The sequence below is a fragment of the Hippocampus guttulatus genome, chromosome 20 (assembly GCF_054856545.1).
Source record: "Hippocampus guttulatus isolate MCC_2025c chromosome 20, RoL_Hgut_1.0, whole genome shotgun sequence".
Classification (NCBI taxonomy): domain Eukaryota; kingdom Metazoa; phylum Chordata; class Actinopteri; order Syngnathiformes; family Syngnathidae; genus Hippocampus; species Hippocampus guttulatus.
In genome coordinates this window covers 7125896-7143384 of record NC_141280.1, presented here as the reverse complement: position 1 = coordinate 7143384, position 17489 = coordinate 7125896, and the positions used below count along the sequence as shown (strand labels likewise).

At 44.4% G+C, this 17489-nt stretch overlaps 1 protein-coding gene across 1 annotated transcript in view; it reads right to left on the bottom strand.

The window, feature by feature from the left end:
• Window positions 1–17489, bottom strand: part of LOC147187807 (androglobin-like) — a 29974-nt gene that overhangs the window by 10008 nt on the left and 2477 nt on the right. The window contains exons 5-22 of the mRNA XM_086100423.1: window positions 17132–17311; window positions 15587–15753; window positions 13774–13860; window positions 13487–13641; window positions 13321–13397; window positions 12347–12524; window positions 11960–12053; window positions 11619–11769; window positions 8097–8145; window positions 6905–6995; window positions 6754–6817; window positions 6086–6191; window positions 5280–5418; window positions 3804–3918; window positions 2922–3086; window positions 2698–2836; window positions 2237–2371; window positions 844–937 (exon numbers count right to left, since the gene is read on the bottom strand). Coding sequence (XP_085956549.1) covers window positions 844–937; window positions 2237–2371; window positions 2698–2836; window positions 2922–3086; window positions 3804–3918; window positions 5280–5418; window positions 6086–6191; window positions 6754–6817; window positions 6905–6995; window positions 8097–8145; window positions 11619–11769; window positions 11960–12053; window positions 12347–12524; window positions 13321–13397; window positions 13487–13641; window positions 13774–13860; window positions 15587–15753; window positions 17132–17311 — 2186 coding nt within the window. The remainder of the gene's footprint in view (window positions 1–843; window positions 938–2236; window positions 2372–2697; window positions 2837–2921; window positions 3087–3803; window positions 3919–5279; window positions 5419–6085; window positions 6192–6753; window positions 6818–6904; window positions 6996–8096; window positions 8146–11618; window positions 11770–11959; window positions 12054–12346; window positions 12525–13320; window positions 13398–13486; window positions 13642–13773; window positions 13861–15586; window positions 15754–17131; window positions 17312–17489) is intronic.

Here is a 17489-nt window from a genome sequence, read left to right as displayed (position 1 = left end):
CAACGTGATTCGTGTTAAAATACAATTAGGTGTTCCCTCGCTACTTTGTGGTTCGGGTATCGCGGATTCACCCTGGTTTTCATTTGTGACCATAACTTCATGTATTGCAGATTTTGCCATGTTTTCTTCCTATTTTTCTTCCTTGTAAGTCAGACCAGTCTAAAGTTCAGCCATAAAAATTGAGAGAACACTATATTATTAAGACAGTCTTCATTGACAAAGTGTGAAAGTGAATGGAAATGCTCGATTAGGTCGTGGCGCCTCTCGCCCAAAGTAAGCTGAGGTAGGCGCCAGCTAATGACAAAAAAGCACCACTGAAAATGAACGAGCCTGTTTAGTTGATGGGAGACAGCTTGAGTCAGAAAAGCATTAATACTATCTCGAGTCCCTCTGGAGGAAAGAAAACGTCCTGCATTATGAAAACAAATCAAAAGAACGGAGATTCCACTCTAATCATAAAAGTTGAACCACGCAATGTCCACATCCACCGCGCGCGGATGAAGCGGGGCCCTTAGCGCTCACGCACAAACACACTTCCCCAGGCGGTGGGTCATACGGCAGACGCTGCGAGCGCGTTTCAACGACGTAAGGATAAACAGCAGATGGTACCGCTGGGAAAAAAGATGGAACACAATGTGGAAAATGCTCCCCGCTTGGCAGCCGCAACCAGGAGAGCGAGCCAATTCCGGGCGTGTGGCAGAGCAGAGGAGCTCCAAAGGATGAAAGGATATCAAATAGGGCTGCAATGTTTTAATAGGCTCGCTGCTGGTTTGAAGGCATAACGTCTGTGACTAAGATGTGAAAGCTTGAGAGGGAGAAAAAAAAAGTGTAACCTTCATTTACCGGAGCAGGGAGGCAGCGTGTTTGTCAAAGTCACATTCCACCTTTGACCACATGTCTGAAAGCACTGCGGACGCACGGATGCTCTCCTTGGTGCCTGCACGACATGAGTAGCGCATCAACACAGGCAAAGTAGCATTAAAGATGAAAGACAATGCACATTGCCAATACATGAAACATTTATTGGGGTTGACCTACTTTTGAGTGGAAAGCCTATTTTGCCTCGCCGGGTGAGGGGAAATCGCAGCCTATTCCTACTGTACCTCCATGGAGCGAGCACAATTGTGTCGACATTGTGTTGCACTTGCACAGGTGTCACATTGCTAACGAGCGGGCGGTCTGCTTCTTTCAAATGCCCGCCTCTCTGAAAGTGATACATCGGGGCCAAGGCAGGCCACTGAGAGATGAAGACCTACTATATTTATCACCAGGGGGAGGTTAGAGACAGACGGGAAGAGCAAGCGCGGAGAAAAAATAAATAAAAATAACATGGGGCGGCAAAAAAACAGCCTGCATGTCCACCAAAAGAGTTGTTGCCGCTGCAGAAAAGCCTGATTGCTTCTCCTAATTAAGACATTATCAATTTAATTGCTTGACTAATGAATATGCTGTACAACAATTTGGAGAGAAGTACAGCAATGTCACCCCCCCCCCCCAAACAAAAAATGCCCAAGTGAGCATCATATGCAGGGGTGGGCAAAAATATGGCCTGCTCTGTTCCTTAACCTGGCCCACCGAACATGTAAAACTTAAAATTTATGAATTCAAATGATTAATTTTTCAACTCGAGGTTCTCAATACATAAGTACAAAAATACAATTACAATAAATAAGTATAAAAAAAATAAACGTAGCTCTCCAAGTACTTACCACCACCATGACTCATCAAAAATCAATAAATCACATTTTCCATTTTTATGTGTACTGCACATAGAAGTTGACAAATGTTCGAAGACAAACATCTAAAAGATGAAAAGTACATCAATACAAATCGGAAAGAAAACTAGAACTTAGCCTCCAGCACACCGTGAGCCACTGCAGGGATGCGTGGCGTGCATGTGTTTGTCTTCGAGCGTGTTGATGTGTGCATGTATCAGCACAGTGGCGACCCGTGGCGTGTCAGAAAGTATTAGAAAGAGTGGCAGTCTCATCCTCTGCTCAGAGGCTCAATACATGCCACCGGGCTCGATCTAACTGTGACCAGAGGAAGCAGACGGTGCCTAGCGCATGCTTTTATGTGTTTGGACAGCGCAACGGACTCTCCTCATGAAGACAGATGTGTTGCTGTGCTGCTGCTCGCTCAGCATTTCCAAAGAGAAACTCGCCAGACTAACTGCCCCAAGGATAGTTTTGGGAAAAAAAAGGACCTTGATATTGAAATTGACGTGTGAATTTACCTGCTTTGGAGGAATTGCAGACCATTCGCACCAAGAATCCCTTGAAGGCAGCCTGCAGGACAGTCGCTGCCTTGACTTCCTCCGCTGTCGGCTGCCTGTCAATCCACGTTTCCGGAGGCTTTAACTCCTGACGCGCTTTTAGGGAATAGCAATGCAAGAACAACGAGGGGAAATGAATGCTTTGACTCCAACGAAACGGTTAATACAGTATTTTCAGGACCACGTTCAACAATATATGCCAGTCAAGGCCTCCCCTCGAATAAATGCATAATGTACTTGAATAAACAAATGCCCATCACCATTAAATGAGAAAGTGCTGCTTTGTAGCATCAGTTGTCTGTTCTCATAGTGAATAGTCACCATATAGCAACACAACGCAATATTATACAACGCTAATGCTTTGTGCCGAGTCCGCATTATCGTCAAATGAACACACAAGCATCGAGAAAATGACATGTTACATGCAGGGGAGTACGGTCTGCGTGCCCTAGCCAGCAGTGAAGGGTCAGCAGTCAGGGCCAGTACAGCAAAGCGCTCCTGCGGGGTCATTTCCCTGCCAAGGGCATCACACAGCATATGATAGACAGCCAAGCTGAACACCTGAGGAGGGCCCCAGCACACATATGTTCTCATCAGAGGAGAGATGATTGCTATGGACGGGAAGAAAAAGTCGACACATCCAAACCTTTTGGACCTGCCAGTTTTCCAGCGGGGTTTGTTTGGGACTGTAAGCTTCTTCCAGGCTGTGCCTTATGTGAGGCTTTTGGCCATGCCGGTCGTGGAAGGAAGCAACCACTTTGGACAGGGCACGCATGATCATCTTTGCTTTCTCACTGAAACGAAGACTTTCCTAGGAAAAAATCAAATAAAACATTCCCGAGAGTTAACATTCACTACCATTGATGGGTTGAGAAGTTCAAAGCTACATTGCTTGACCATGGGCTGGCAGTGTACGAGTTTTAACGAGCACTTATTTTGGAAATGTTGCTTGAATAGAAATTGTTGTCGGGTCTCCGGAATGCCTGCTGACCCACAAGTGTTAAATTGAACCACAAGTTACAAGTTTGATCATCCGTCTATGTCCGATGATGAGTTTCTGAGCTGGTGTGCAACAGTGGGGCAAGTTTGACTCCCCAAGCGATGATCAGCTAGGCTGGGTGAAGATCCCGAGCCCGAAAACTGCAACAAAATTTTGGATTCTTGGCCTATTCCGACAAAAGCATGTCACTTTCTCCCTGATAACATTAGCTGTTATTTTCCTCACTGGTTGAAGTTACAGACCCAATATCTTTTCAAATGCTGCCGGCAAAGGGATTCATAGTCTGAGCATATTTCGTTGAACTATGGGTTCTTTTTATTGTGTACTTTTGTGAAAGATTCAAGGGCAAATCGGTGAGTATGAACAGGTAAAGGCAAGACAGCACACAAATACATAACTTTCACATTATAAATGGATCTATCCTGCTATGTTACTTTAGTAGACTTTCATACATCTTCGCCATTTATATTCATGGCAACTTTTATTTTTTTCCGGGGGAGGTAATGAGAACAAGCTTGCGTGATTCACCTTGGTACAGAGCGACATGATGGCATCCTCCTCCCCAAAGGAGAAAGGTGTTTTGCTGCACAGGTGCACATGGTAGCCCAGCTCGGCGTACGTGTGGAAGGACAAAACATGACGCCTGAAGGTGGGAGAGGAAGCATGCAATCGTGATTCGTTGTAAAACTTTTTTTATTTTTTTTAGCATGAACCCCCCACGGCAGATTTCACGGTTCTTCCTCTGGTCTTTCCGAACTCTGACACGAACAAATGAACCAGAACATTCTGTCGCATGTGAAAGGCTGCTCAGTACAACACCAAAAACGCTGAATGGCGTCACGGCTAACATGGAAATTCCCAGGGGAAGCTTACCAACAAGCTTGTTCCTAATTGTCGCAGAGCAAATTGGTTTTATGGGTTGTAACAGTTTGAATGATGTCTTTTTACCTTGGGAAAATCGTGGGAAAAAAAAGAGATTGCCAGAATGAACGGTGTTCCACTTTGGAGGTTTCACAGTGATTTGAAACATGTAATGATACGGAGCGCGTCCCAGTCGAAGAAGCAGCACAGCCTGATGTGCTCTCCGAAGCACTGAGCCGGGTTCATAGTCTGGTCAGACCTAAGGAAAAGTAGAACTCCATCTTCACGGCTCCATTAGCGTTACATAATTCAGCAATCGCAGACTAACTCGACGGATGAGCACCAGCAGGCGCTCGGTAGAATAAACGCCATCCAAAAGAGAAATTATCCCTGATGAAGGGAAAGACTTTGGTTGAGGGGAAAAAATGTTTTTTTTTTTCGAAGAGACAGGCGGAGGTGAGCCTTGATTCATTTATCTTTTTCCCCCTGAACAATCAAGGCAGGACAGTATGTCTGAATGACAAATTAATTGGAACATTGTGACGCACATACAGATGAGCTGCTTTGAATGAACACAAATAAGCACGCAGTGTGTGCTACGGGCAGATGGACGCAATGAAAAGAGAGCCTAATACATGTGAATGCAGCGCCCCGCTTCATAAACTCGACCTTCTGCTCATGGTCGAGGCAGAATCCATTAGATCGAGACGAGGACTATTGTCTTTTGCTACTGCTTACATCATCGACAGTAGGCAGACATTCATCGGTTGGAATGAATAAAGGCTAAAATATTTCCTTTTCTTTAACCCCCATGAAAAGCTTCCCATCGTAATCTGTAAAGAAAAGCCATACATTCAAGTAACAGGATCACACCACTTGGAATTATGGACCTAAATTTAGCAGCCTCATAACGCTGAGCTAATTTGAGATTATGTGCAAGCGTGAGTGTGGAAAAGCGGTTGTGGTTTGTGTAGATGAGGTTACAAGCATGTTAGGTTCATTGATGACTACATTGCCCATTGGATTGGATTGAATGCTTATTTGTGGAGACTCCAGCAAAGTGCTCATGATTTCAATACTTCTTTTATTTTTGTGTGTCGTTTGGGCCCAGGTGGAGAGTTTGATCGCAGACTACGTCCTTACCCTTCAGGTAGGTTCAGCACGGTGGCTTTGGAGCAGTTGGTCTCGATGGTGACTACGGGCGGCTGACACTGTCTGCTCTTCCAGTGGAACGGGGCAGCCTGGAGAAGGGCGGGGCAGCGAGTTGCCGAAATGTCATTGGCTGAGAGGGGCGAAAAGGGTGGAGTCGACACACGTACACAGATGCAGAAATGGAAAACTTTCACTAAGCATACACATTGATCGATTCGGCAGTGCTGCGAAATATTCTGCTCTCATGTTTTTTTCCACTCAAATGAATGAAAATGCCATTAATCTCTTCCCGCCCCCCCCAAAATAAAATGACCCTCTTTCGGGTGTGCTCACCTTGGTCAGTTGCCAGAGGCACAGATAAATTGGTCATTGGGATGTCTAAACTCGTCTTAGCTCATCAGTACGGCACTAATGTTAACAGTTCTTTCTAGATGATAAAGACTATATGACTGTGAGTACTATTATGCTTGTGTTTCTACATGTGCTTGTCTTTCTTCGACCATTTGCATTCAAACCATTTAAAGTAGATCGCAAACTGAAATGCTATGCGTCGTTTCGGACACATTAGGTGTGTTTGTTTTATGTTTGTTTGCCAGTGAAATTGAGCTGGGAGTAGCAGTAAATAGTGAGGTGAGTTCACTGCCACCTAACAGAGCTTGTCAAAACAACAACAAAATTGCCTCGAAAAACTCAAGTCGAGTTAAGACGTATCTCAAGGTACCACTGTGTATTCAAATGAAGGCTGTGACTGTTAAAATATATTTGTATGTGGGTCACATGCACACGTGACTTCTTACTAGTGTCTATTCCTCCCCAGCGCAGCAGGCCAGAGAAACTGATGAGGATCTGGGAAGGCTGCAGGCTGTCCACGCACAAGTAGTACGTCCCCCGCGCATAGGAGCACTAAGACAGACACACACGTAAGCACACGCGGGGCAACTTATCGGTCGAAAGGCAGACAAGGAGGAGAAAAGAAGCAGTGGAAGCCACGGGGAGGGGATGATAGTTCAACTGATAGAGGCTTGGCTTCATGGAGGAGAGTGGAGTTAAGTCAGGCGGGATAGACAAAAGGAAAATACAAGCAGGGGGGGCAGCAGCAACGGTGATAAAGGAGACGACAAGGGTGATAGTGGTGGTGGTCTTTAAGTGTTGGGAATGACAAGCAGAATCGTCCCTATCCCGGCAGATATGCAAACACTCCTCCACAAACAACTTGAGAGTCGACTTACAACACCACAAGTGTTGATTTAAATGTGGCGCTACATATTAGCTTTGTGTCTAAAAGTTTGGACTGTCCATTTTGCCATCAAGCGTTTTAATCCAACTACTTCCCATATATAACAACACAGTTTAATGGAAGACACTACGTTGTCCATAGGTGTGAATGTAAGTGTGGATTGGAGATGTGTTATGGAAAATTGCTGCATCATCATCATCATCATCCACAACTCAAAAAGGTATGTACCTTAAGAAGAGACTTCTGGGCTTGGTGCGGGTATGTTTCCGAGTTATGGAACACCAACAAACGACTGAGTGGGGGGGGGAGAGACATTTTTTTTTCAAAGGTCCCTCGAACATGTTTTGAATGAATGAGAGTGTGTGTGTGTGTGTGTTACCAGAAACATTTCGGAAAGTCTTCCAGTTCCACCCAAGCCTCTGGTAGGATGGGTTTGACTATGGGTTCCTTTTTTACGCTCCGAGGTGGATCTGAAAAGACGAGACGAAATTCCATTTTAATGACACGGCATGAATTTCTTCTCTGCACTACTTATGAACCATGTGTAGGCCCAAGCTTCTTTTTAACCATGACAACTGGCGAACACTGATTTCGAGCTAAAGGCACAGTTGCCTTATTGAGACAATTCACAGTAACCTTGGATAAGGAAATCAGCCCAATGTGATTTTGAGGTCACACCTCTGAAAACTCAAGACAACAAAAGCCATTCCCCTGAGGGACTCATAGCCACTCATGGTCAAATCCTGATCTTAAACACAGTGAGCGGAATTGGCCTAGCTCCCACGTAATGGCATCCTTACTCCCACTCACCCACTCCCACTTTAACTCACCGACAATATGCGCACCGACACACACACACACACACACACATACGACACACTCCATCCAATGAGATGCACGCACATACGACACACGGGCGATGCACTCTCTGATTCTGAGGAATGGTTGCCCGTTCACTCAAACCTGCAGGTGTTACTAAGCAACTGAATGAGGGCAGAGTAAACTGGCCGGTTGTCTAAAGGCATCATTTCAGCGCAGTCTCCTTGCAAGTGTCTTGGCCAACTAAAGGAGGCGCGCAGAGGAAAGATGGATACGGTGAAATGTGGGTGATTCCAGTCCAGGGCAAAAATCGCGGAACCTAAAAAATTTGAACTGCATACTTGCTTATAATAGGGTGAGTTGAGGTTTGGGTGTGAAACGTGACGCTACTTTTGTGGCTTGTTGGCATTTCCCTTGACAGACTGGCATTATTAAATGAAGGGTATTTGACTTCACCAACCCAGTACGACATCCATTCTGACTCCAGAGAGGGGATATTTCATGAGGACTTCCGCCAGATTCGACTGGAGTGAGCCTTCAATGATCTGATTTAAGTAGTCAAAATTGAGAATAGACCGATCATCGCCAGGGCCGATGATCGGCACCGATACTTTCCGTTGTGACAAATATCAGCATTCCTTGTAACCATGGGCAAACCGTTGTAAATTCTATTTTGTTTTGTGTTTGTTTGGGGGGCTTTTTTCTCAGAAATCAATTTGGGCCCTATTTAATTGCAAAGTGGCAGCCTTTACCAATGGAGACAACGTCATCGTCCTTCTTCTTGTTGTCCTCTGCGGGAACCTGAAGGGACAGAGTGAGCGAGAGTGAGTGAGAGTGTAAGAGAGAGAGAGAGAGAGAGGAGTGAGCAGTTGAGTTGCACAAGCATCCACAAGCACACCCCAGAGACGCGTCACAAACTCCTCCGGTGACTTCCGTGACAGCTGCGGCGGTGCGCCGTCCCCAATGATCACCACAGGACAGCAGACAGGGTTTAATGTGACAAGAGCCGCTCCTCCCATGCTGCGGCTCGACAACACCACCAGGGAATGGCGCTGCTAATTTACTCTGACTGTCACTAACAGATGAGGAGTTATTATGTCGTTGTTTAGCATGTTAATTCTGTTCAAGGGGGTGGGGAGGGGATTACTCAACTGCTCCAATGCCGCGTTCGTTTGCTCGACAAATAATTCCATTTTCCTAATTAGTCATTAGCAAATTCCGTCAAATTGTGTCTGAGCGAGCTAGGAAATTGGAAAGCACACGAGCGCATTGTGATACAAGGGACCCCCGACTTGGCAGTTTTGAGATACGAGCCGTCATCCAGATGTTTTTTTTTTCCTTTGACTTGCGAACCTAAACTTGAACTTCAGTGCTGTACTGTGGTCGTGAACTCAGTTCTCTCACTTCACAATAAACAACTTTTTTTGGGGCTGGGAGCAATTAATCCAAAAAGAGGCTTCAAGTTGTTTAAATGGCACTCTGTTTGTTTACTGTCAAACTAAACATAAAACAAGTTATGTATTTACAACTGTGCATTTACTACCAATCAATGCTGCCTTAAGAATGACACGCTAGCTTAATGCACACGTATAATGGAAAATGCCATCGCCATGAATCCTTTTGGAACCTGTGAGGAGATGGCTGTTTGAAGACAATGCAATGCCGTCAAAATTCAATTTCAGGAGCTCTTGTGATTCCGGAAGATGTCTCCAACACTTCATCTGAATTGTTCCTCTTTCAGAAGCATAGAGTAGCAATCCAAGTGGAAGTCCAACAGCTTATTCGGCTCTTGACGGCAACTCAACCTTCCTGGGCACTCTGATGACTCAGAACGAGTGTGTGCACATTGGCGTGTGCGCTTGTGTTTGTGTGAGTCACCCCTTATTTAAATAAGCGGGATGGGGGAGTAACTCAGAAAGAAAAGAAGCCCCGTGATTAGGAGGCACACTTAACTTCCTCTCCGGCACATGCTTCGATGTAATACAAATTCCATGTCACGCAAGTATGAAATAAAAGCAGTCACGACGAAAGCAATGTGAAACATACCACACGAAACAAGCATCTGGCTAGCAATCCACAGTATGTCTTCACTCAGTGTTCCTTTCTGTCAAAGACCGCAAACAGATGCACGGAAGCAGTGAAAGAAGATCCAAATCTAGTTCTTTGTTCATAAAATGTCGCTCTATACCAGCGCTGGTTCAGAAAACTTAGAAACTGTCTTAAATTGTGGCATTAGACTTTTGAGGTGCCACTGTCTAAATCAAAACAAACATACTCTTCGCTCACAGACTACTGGTCTTTCGTGAGAAATCTCAAATGCAAGACTCCTGAGTTTTTTAATCTGCTGCCTCCTGATTAGAAAGCTATTTTTTTATGACCAAATCACAGTCCTGGATGGAAAACTGGAGGAGAGACTATTTCTTTAATCCAGACTTCCTGGAGCTTTATTTGACAAAGTCAGCAGAGTTAAGTCGTCTTCTCCCTGAGTGACTTTGTCTGTAAGTTCTATTTTTCCTCCTCTCCGCTGACGTTTTCCAATTCTTGAATGAAATGAGTAAAGCAAACTCAAATCTTTACCGATTTGGATTGGACCTCAAAGGCCCGTCTTGGAAATGGAACAGCACAGAAGACCTTCGGTGATTAACCACATTCCGAGAATAGTCGGGGTTAAGGCGGCCTGCTTGCATAAGGGGCCTAATTCTTTCAAGCACATTAAAGAGGGAGGAAAAGAACTATTGGGGGCGGGGGGATATTAGGCGCGTCATGTGACACCACCATCTTTTCTTTTTCTAATCCTTGTGGTGAGGGGCTGAGCGCAGATGTTGATTCTTTTGGCAAGAGTTGACAGAAACAGAGGGAGGGGGTCAAAGCGAGCAAAAATAAATAAATAAAAAATGCCTTCTCACATCGGCGACAGCGGATGCCTGATCCGCCATGTGCATGGTGGACCGCGCACATGCGCGCACACACTAAACGACAGCTTGTGCCCATGCTGCCCTGGTGTAACCTCGCTATCACTGGTCCCAGTTTCACAAGAGAGCGATTCATCTCAACTATCTAACTGTATGCTGAGAGTGATGTGTTACAATCACCCCCCCACCCCCAGGAGACATACACACTGATGGCTCAGCCTCTAATTTCACCGTTTTTCTTTTTTTTCCTCTCCATCTGCACGACCCGCCGCATCCGCCTGATGCCAAAGATTCTATTTCCACATCTCAGTTTCTTGCTCGGCTGCTTCCTCCCGATTTTTTTTCTTCTATTGGCTCGCCTTTTCATTAACCATAATGCTGCCCTATCTTTGTCGATTTCGCTCTGCCGCCGCAGCCGCTGTTGTTGTTGTTGTGGACCCACCGCCCTCGTCTCCCGTCTATTGCTAGCTCACTCTTTGGCGCAGATGTGCCCCTGGTCACTAGTGGCCTGGCTGGGGGACAACAGAAGTGACTTTGAGACTGGGTGATGGCTGCCTTGTTGTCGCTGACACAGAAAGCCGACATGATGGGCTGCGCATGGATGCGAGGGCAAGAATTGACTTGTGAGGCCTCAAAACTAAAGATGAAAAAAAACATGCATGACATCACTTGTGAGCATCTAAACGAGGATTAAAGCCATGTGGGTAGTTTGATTTTGTGGATGCTGTAGTCCAGTAATCATCGCGAATGGCATCGAATAATTCAACCCCCCCCCCCCCCGCCAAATACAAAGTATTAATAGTTTAAAAAGCAAATAGGGCAACCGGTAAAAGGAAAAACAAATGTAGCAGCGGTGGTGTTATCAACAGCACAGGAAGCTGGGGGAGAGCTGATGACACTTTATCGCAGAGTCTTGCCAATCTTAAGTTTAAAAGCCTTTGGGTAGGTGTTTGTAATTTCAGAATATTTAGCATAGTTTTGTCTAAAACATTTGTTTACATCAAGTGTAAAAATTAGAAATGGGCGAGTACTGATCAAAGGTATCAAGCCAATACCAGTCTTATTTAAAAGGTACCAGTAGATGCTCCCGATACCAGCCACTGATACTGAAGGAAAACAAAATATGACATTTAGTAAGTCCTCCTGTGCTGTAGGTGGCGCTACAGTGCGGCAGTTTGACACCTCAGCAAATCATCTGTGTCAGAAAAAAAGGGCTTTGCTCACAATTTTTGTGTGAAATGAAATTTCATAGATCAAAAGTTCGAGAGGCTTCGGTACTTGGTATCGAACATCCTTAATACGTGCGCGTCTGATGGCATAAACGATGCCACGCGTGCCTTTGCAGAGAGTGATTACCGGTACCTCGACTTCCTCAACGACACTCTCCCGGTTAACGTCACTTTCAGCCGCGTCGGGGTCGATGGGCTCGCGGCCTTCGTTCTCCGCTCCCTCAGGGATGGGGTCCAGATGGGGCATGTAGGACAGCTTCTTTGGAACGTTCCACTTGTCCATTCTGACGTAAAGAATGCATAGCGTGGGTGTGAACGTCACGCGGCATCGTGACACCAGCGCATCGTACGCTCAGACCTTTGTGGCTATGGACTGTGTCGTCTCGAGACGACTCGTGTGTCTTGCAACGCTAGCTAAATGAATACGGTCGCAGATATGATTCATCCTTCCAAAATATTTGACAGCACACCCACCGCTGTGCGGGTCGGCTCGGGGGGCTCTTGACACGCTGATCGATGAAGGGGCTGGCGATGCCGATGAACTCCTCAGGTTCGGACACGGGTATGACTGCGAGAACGGAAGCGCACATCACGGCCTCGCTTGATCTCATTTCTTGTCTGAATGATGTCAGGCATAAGCTCGCCACAAGTCTCACTATTGAAATATCGTGGCTATCTTCCAACGCTGTATAACCTCTCATGCACATCTCCTGATTTAGAATTTGCTTTGCTCGCTACTCGTTATTTATCCATGACATTCACCTACACCGTATCACAGAATTTCACACAATGGTTTTGATATACGCCTCTGTATGCACATCAGCCCCCTTCTCGCCTCGGTTCTCTTTCTCTCCCGCTTACTTTGTGGTTCGGCGCTGATCACAGGGTTCTCGCTTTTCTTGCGGAACAGTTTCCATTGCGGCTCAGGCGGAGGCTGGGAGGGTAACACCAAGGGGCACGTTCGGGTCTGGGTCAACAGGACGACGTGGCTGTGGCGCAGACAGAGGTTGTAGCGACGGAGAGCTTCAGAGGAGTCGGCCTGTGCGAAGGCAAGAAAAAAGGGGAAGGCGCAGAAATCAAAGAAAATGACAAAATTAACAAGAAAGAAAATAAAAGGCAACTTTAAGGGAAATTTACAATGAATGATATTTAAAAAAATCATGAAAAATATGTCAGTGCACTTCTAACTTGGGACGTAATTTTGTGAGAAGAAGTTGAAAGTTGAAGTTTTGGTGAAAACATCATTTGATGTCAACGATGTAACATTCAAGATGTAATTTTACAAGAATAATAAAAGATGCCATTTTATGTGTGGTTTTTTGTGTGCAAAGGGTGACTATTTTATGTAAAAACAAAGTAACAAACAAAATATTTAAGTTTTATGAAAATCAAATAATTTTTTTTAAATTCTCAAAATAACACCACATCGAAAAAAAATGTCTCTTTAGGAGCACAGTGTCAAAATATTACCAGTGTTAAAATTTTATTCAAAATGGGGAAAAAAGGTTGTAAAATCTGGACTAAAGTTGAATTTACAAGAAAAAAAAAGTATTTGATGCAATACCACAAAAAAAAAAAAAAAAAAGAATAAATTGTTGGGACTCCCTTGTGCTGAAAACAAAAAGGTGACTATGGAATGTGTGTTTTTTTTAAATAAATATGTAGTAGAATCCTTTATTTTCCTACTCCGAGACTTTATTCTACTCACACTGTGCTGCAACAGTCGTTTTTTCCCCCCCCTTTTACTCCGTCGTAGTCCTTTGTACAATCCCACAAAGCAGCACCAATTCACAGAGACTCTCCAAATACAGATAACGGCAACATACTGTACATACCATTTTTGTGTACACATAGGGGTCGTCATGCAGCTGATTGGGATAGAAGCTGGCGCACACCACCAATTTGCGGCTCCCTGCGAAACAGGTGCGTCAAGTGTCATTTCCGTAAGACATGAGCGAAAAAAAAGAAAGTGGCGCTTGTGCACCGTGTTTGTGACCTGACCTTTATCCGTGTCCCGATGGCTCCTGTGTTCACTGAGGGCCAAACTCCACCTCAATTGTGCGCGACTCTTCTTGGGCTGCACTTTAGGGGATTTGTGGATGAATTCCGGGATGCTGCCTTGTAAGAAATCCCACGTTTTTCGACGGCACACGTAGCTGGGAGGAGGTTCAAGAAACAGTCGTGGGTTTTTTTTGTTTTGTTTTGTGACGTATTGCAAGTTCTTTGCCCACAAAAATAAGCAAAACTTAATTATATGGAGCGGGACACCGGACACATGAATCTCTTACTTTATCGGACTGAATTCCGGGATCCAGCCGGTAAGATGGTGGATGAAGTTGAACTCTCCAATCTCGTCGGAGAGCTGCGCCATTTTACTGAGAGGGAAAAACAAATACGGGCGCAACAATAGGAAATGATGACATGAATACAAATAAAATATGAAGAAAAATGATCATTACCATCCATGAACAAGGCCATTTTAAAGGAACCTTGCTTTGTGCTGATGAGGAGTCCTGAATATTGAAAAGGGGGGTGCCATGGGATACAAATTTAATTATATCTGACTTGGGCCACCGTGCAGTGATTGTTTCTCAAGCTTGTGCTTGCGACTCATAATTTTAAAAATACACGAAATAAAAAGGTAGCCGCTCGACTGCTTATATCTTGAAGGGGAAAAAAAAAAAAGAAAAGAAAGAGTCGGCCAGGCTTTATTCTGTAAATGACGATTGCTTGAGGAAGACTGGCTGTTGCAGTGCCTCCCAAAAAATAAATATATGAATAAAAAAATTCATAAAATACAATAAATGAAAAAAAAATGGAGCAATTGTCCAAATTTTCCGCATCAAGGACATAACAGACAATACGAAATGTTTTATCTCGGCAAAGGGGAATATCTCGGCATATCAGTAAAAGAAGTTGCCACACAACGGCGACGCCACAGAAAATTCCCTCTCACACCATGATTCATATTATTCATCTGGTTAACTCCAAAAATGTGTTTTATCAATATCCGAGCACTTTCAGAACTTTCAAGCAGTCTTATGGACCACCGTGTTTGACAGTGAGTATGTGTCAGCAGAAACAGATGGCCCAATAAGCTCTAATTGGCCCTCTTGGGAATCGCAGTGTTTGGTCCACAGTCATGGCACTCAAGGAAATGAATCCTCAACAGAAGTTCACCAACTCAGCTTAAAAATACACCTTTGCCCAGGAGACCAAAAAAAAAAAAAAAAACGACACTACTGTGACTTATGAATGCTTCGGTGGGGAGGGGCGATTGTCCTGTGTCCTTTGTTTCCTGATTCCGATGAAAGATTAATTCGTCGGTCAACCTTCAGTGGACAGTGGAACAAGTACCTTTCTACACACGCCACGGTGCTACATCAGTGACATGCCAGTAAGTTTGACACAGGAATGAGGTCAGACCAAGGTCTGGCTTGAGTCAGCAAAATATGGCTGCAGGAATTTAAAGCACTCCACTTTTTAATTGCTTGCCAACAAATGGGTCTCGCGGTTGAAATTAAACAACCGGGTAAATCTAAATCTAAAACACAGTCAATGCGTGGTGTCGATGCGGTGGCTGTTGGGGGGGGTTATTTGTGCTCTCGTTGTGCGCATGCGCCACAAATATGGATCTGCGCACTAACTGACGACGTGCAACACAGCAGAATACATGAATAAATCAACATGTTTTTTAAACAGTTTCTTTGAACCACTTGGGACTCTGTACTGGTCATTTGCATCCAACTCACTCCTTTTTGTTCGGCGACTGTATTTTAATGCGAATGTAATGAAACTCGCGATGGGTGGTGATTTGTGTCTGATTTTGTCATTTTACAAAACTACATATCAATAAAATGCTGTTTACATCAAATTCGACCTTTTGGCTCAATCGTGGCAATTTTCGAACAGCCCATTATTAATTTTTTTCTTGCCGTTTACTGGACTGAATCGTAACCTGCACTATGGTGAACTCATTCAGTCCCAAAGACGTCTTTTCAGACTTGGTCCAGAATTGGCTGGTACTGAATGAGTTAAAAAGGGGTTTTGTGTTGCTGAACTGTCCTGAAAAAAAAAAAATACGGAAACAATGCCACTCACTTTCTGTTGACATGTTCACTGAGCGGCCTTGTGTTCATAACTTTGACGAGCGCCTTGGCCAACAGCATGGGCCACAGCTCCGCCCGACAGCTGGATGCCGGCAGCAGCAGATTGTGGTCTTTGTCGAACGGCATGGAATCATCCACCGTTATCTTCCTCCAGCAACCCTGAATGCACAGAGGAAAGACCTTTTTTTTTTCCAGACTCATCTGTTGGAAACAAACAAGCAGTGAGTTTGTGTCTTAGCACAGTTTGTGTCATCAGGACCTGTCTGGGGCGGCGGAGAACGATACTACATAGAGCGGCGAGCGGTACACACACACACACGCACACACGGGCGTTAATAACCTGTTCACAGCTGCACCTGTCCGCCACCGGGCCAGTACGTGATGCGAGTCGATAAAATATGGCTCTCATTCTTGTCAAGCTGCTGCCCCAAGACAGAGATCAGGGATGGGCAGCTGGCAGCTCAAGGGACGAGTTTCCCCTCCCAAAATTATATATATATATTTTTTAATAACATTGAGGATTTTTCTTTTAATCCATCCCAAAAAAAAAAAAAAAAAAACACTGATAAACATCGATTATACATTTTCCAATGAGAAATAGGGGGGGAAACTAAGGCTCCAAAATATGAAAAAATATTCAATCAAAAAAAATAACTGCGAATATGCAAATCTGCAGTTGCCAACTACAAACATAAATATAATTATAAAGACCTTTTCATAATTTATCAGAGAATGGGAAGGAAAGGTGGTATAAACGTCAGAAGATTGGATTTTCCGAAGAGGCCCTGGGTCTTATACTGCCCGATACTAAAATGTGACTAGGCCTAATATTTCTTTGGGTGGATTTGGAATGACATGCATGCCTATAATAATCCCCCTATATTCATAAAATTTTGAGTGAGTTGAAAACAATGTACAAAATTAGTTCTTCCAGTTCTTGTTCAGCAGTTTTGTGCCATCCTTGAAAAGTAATGCAAGCAAGCCCTTTTCACGGGGGATGTTTTGTTTTGTTTTTTTTGCTCAACTCTTTGTTGGGTTAGGATGGTGGCTCTTTTCCACATGCAATGAAAATGTATTAAGAGCATGTTTTTTTTACACAGAGGTGTGCATTTTCGTCAGATTTAAAATAGTATTTTTGTCCCTCTCACACTTACTTTGCCCAAACCTGATAACGAATCCAAGTGTACAATTGGACAGAAAACCAAATAAAGCCAGTCTGAACCAGTTGTGCCTGTGAAAACTCTCCAGTATCCAGGCTGCAGTTATCCGGGGAGGGTTAAATCGAGGGCAACTGAATTTGGAGTAGTGTGTACTTAACTTCTAAAAGGCTTCTTCTTACTCCGGTGGCCATTGATCCAAAGCTCTCTGACAAGTAAAGTTGTAGGAATTGTGAAGAGCGAGCAACCATATTCATGTTTTTGGTTCTTTGGGAGGTCAATGGAGATGATATTTTCGCAGCTTCGTTAATTGCATTAGTTTTCCTTTGCCGACTTTCAGGGAGGAATTGAGGGTCCATTTTTTTCCGCATGACACTCACCATCCAGAAGAGGCGCACCAGGTATTTCCCGTAGCTGTTGAAGAGCGGCACGTGGCCTTTGCCCGGCTTGCACAGTGAGTAGATATGCTCCCAAGGTTTCCAGCCGTAATGGTCGGAAACTTCGCGGTGGTGAAAGAGTTTCCAAACGATGTAGATCTCACTGATGATCCACCTCATCAACTTGGGAAGGAGAGAACAATATGCAACGCTATACACCAGATCCAAAGCTCACAGTGGTGCGCCATTAAGGTCTGGCAGAGTATCCACGTCTAACTTATCGGCAGTGTAATTCTTTTTCTTGTTTATGTACTTGACTTAGCAATGACTTAAAAAATTTGTCAAAGCATGATGCTCCCCC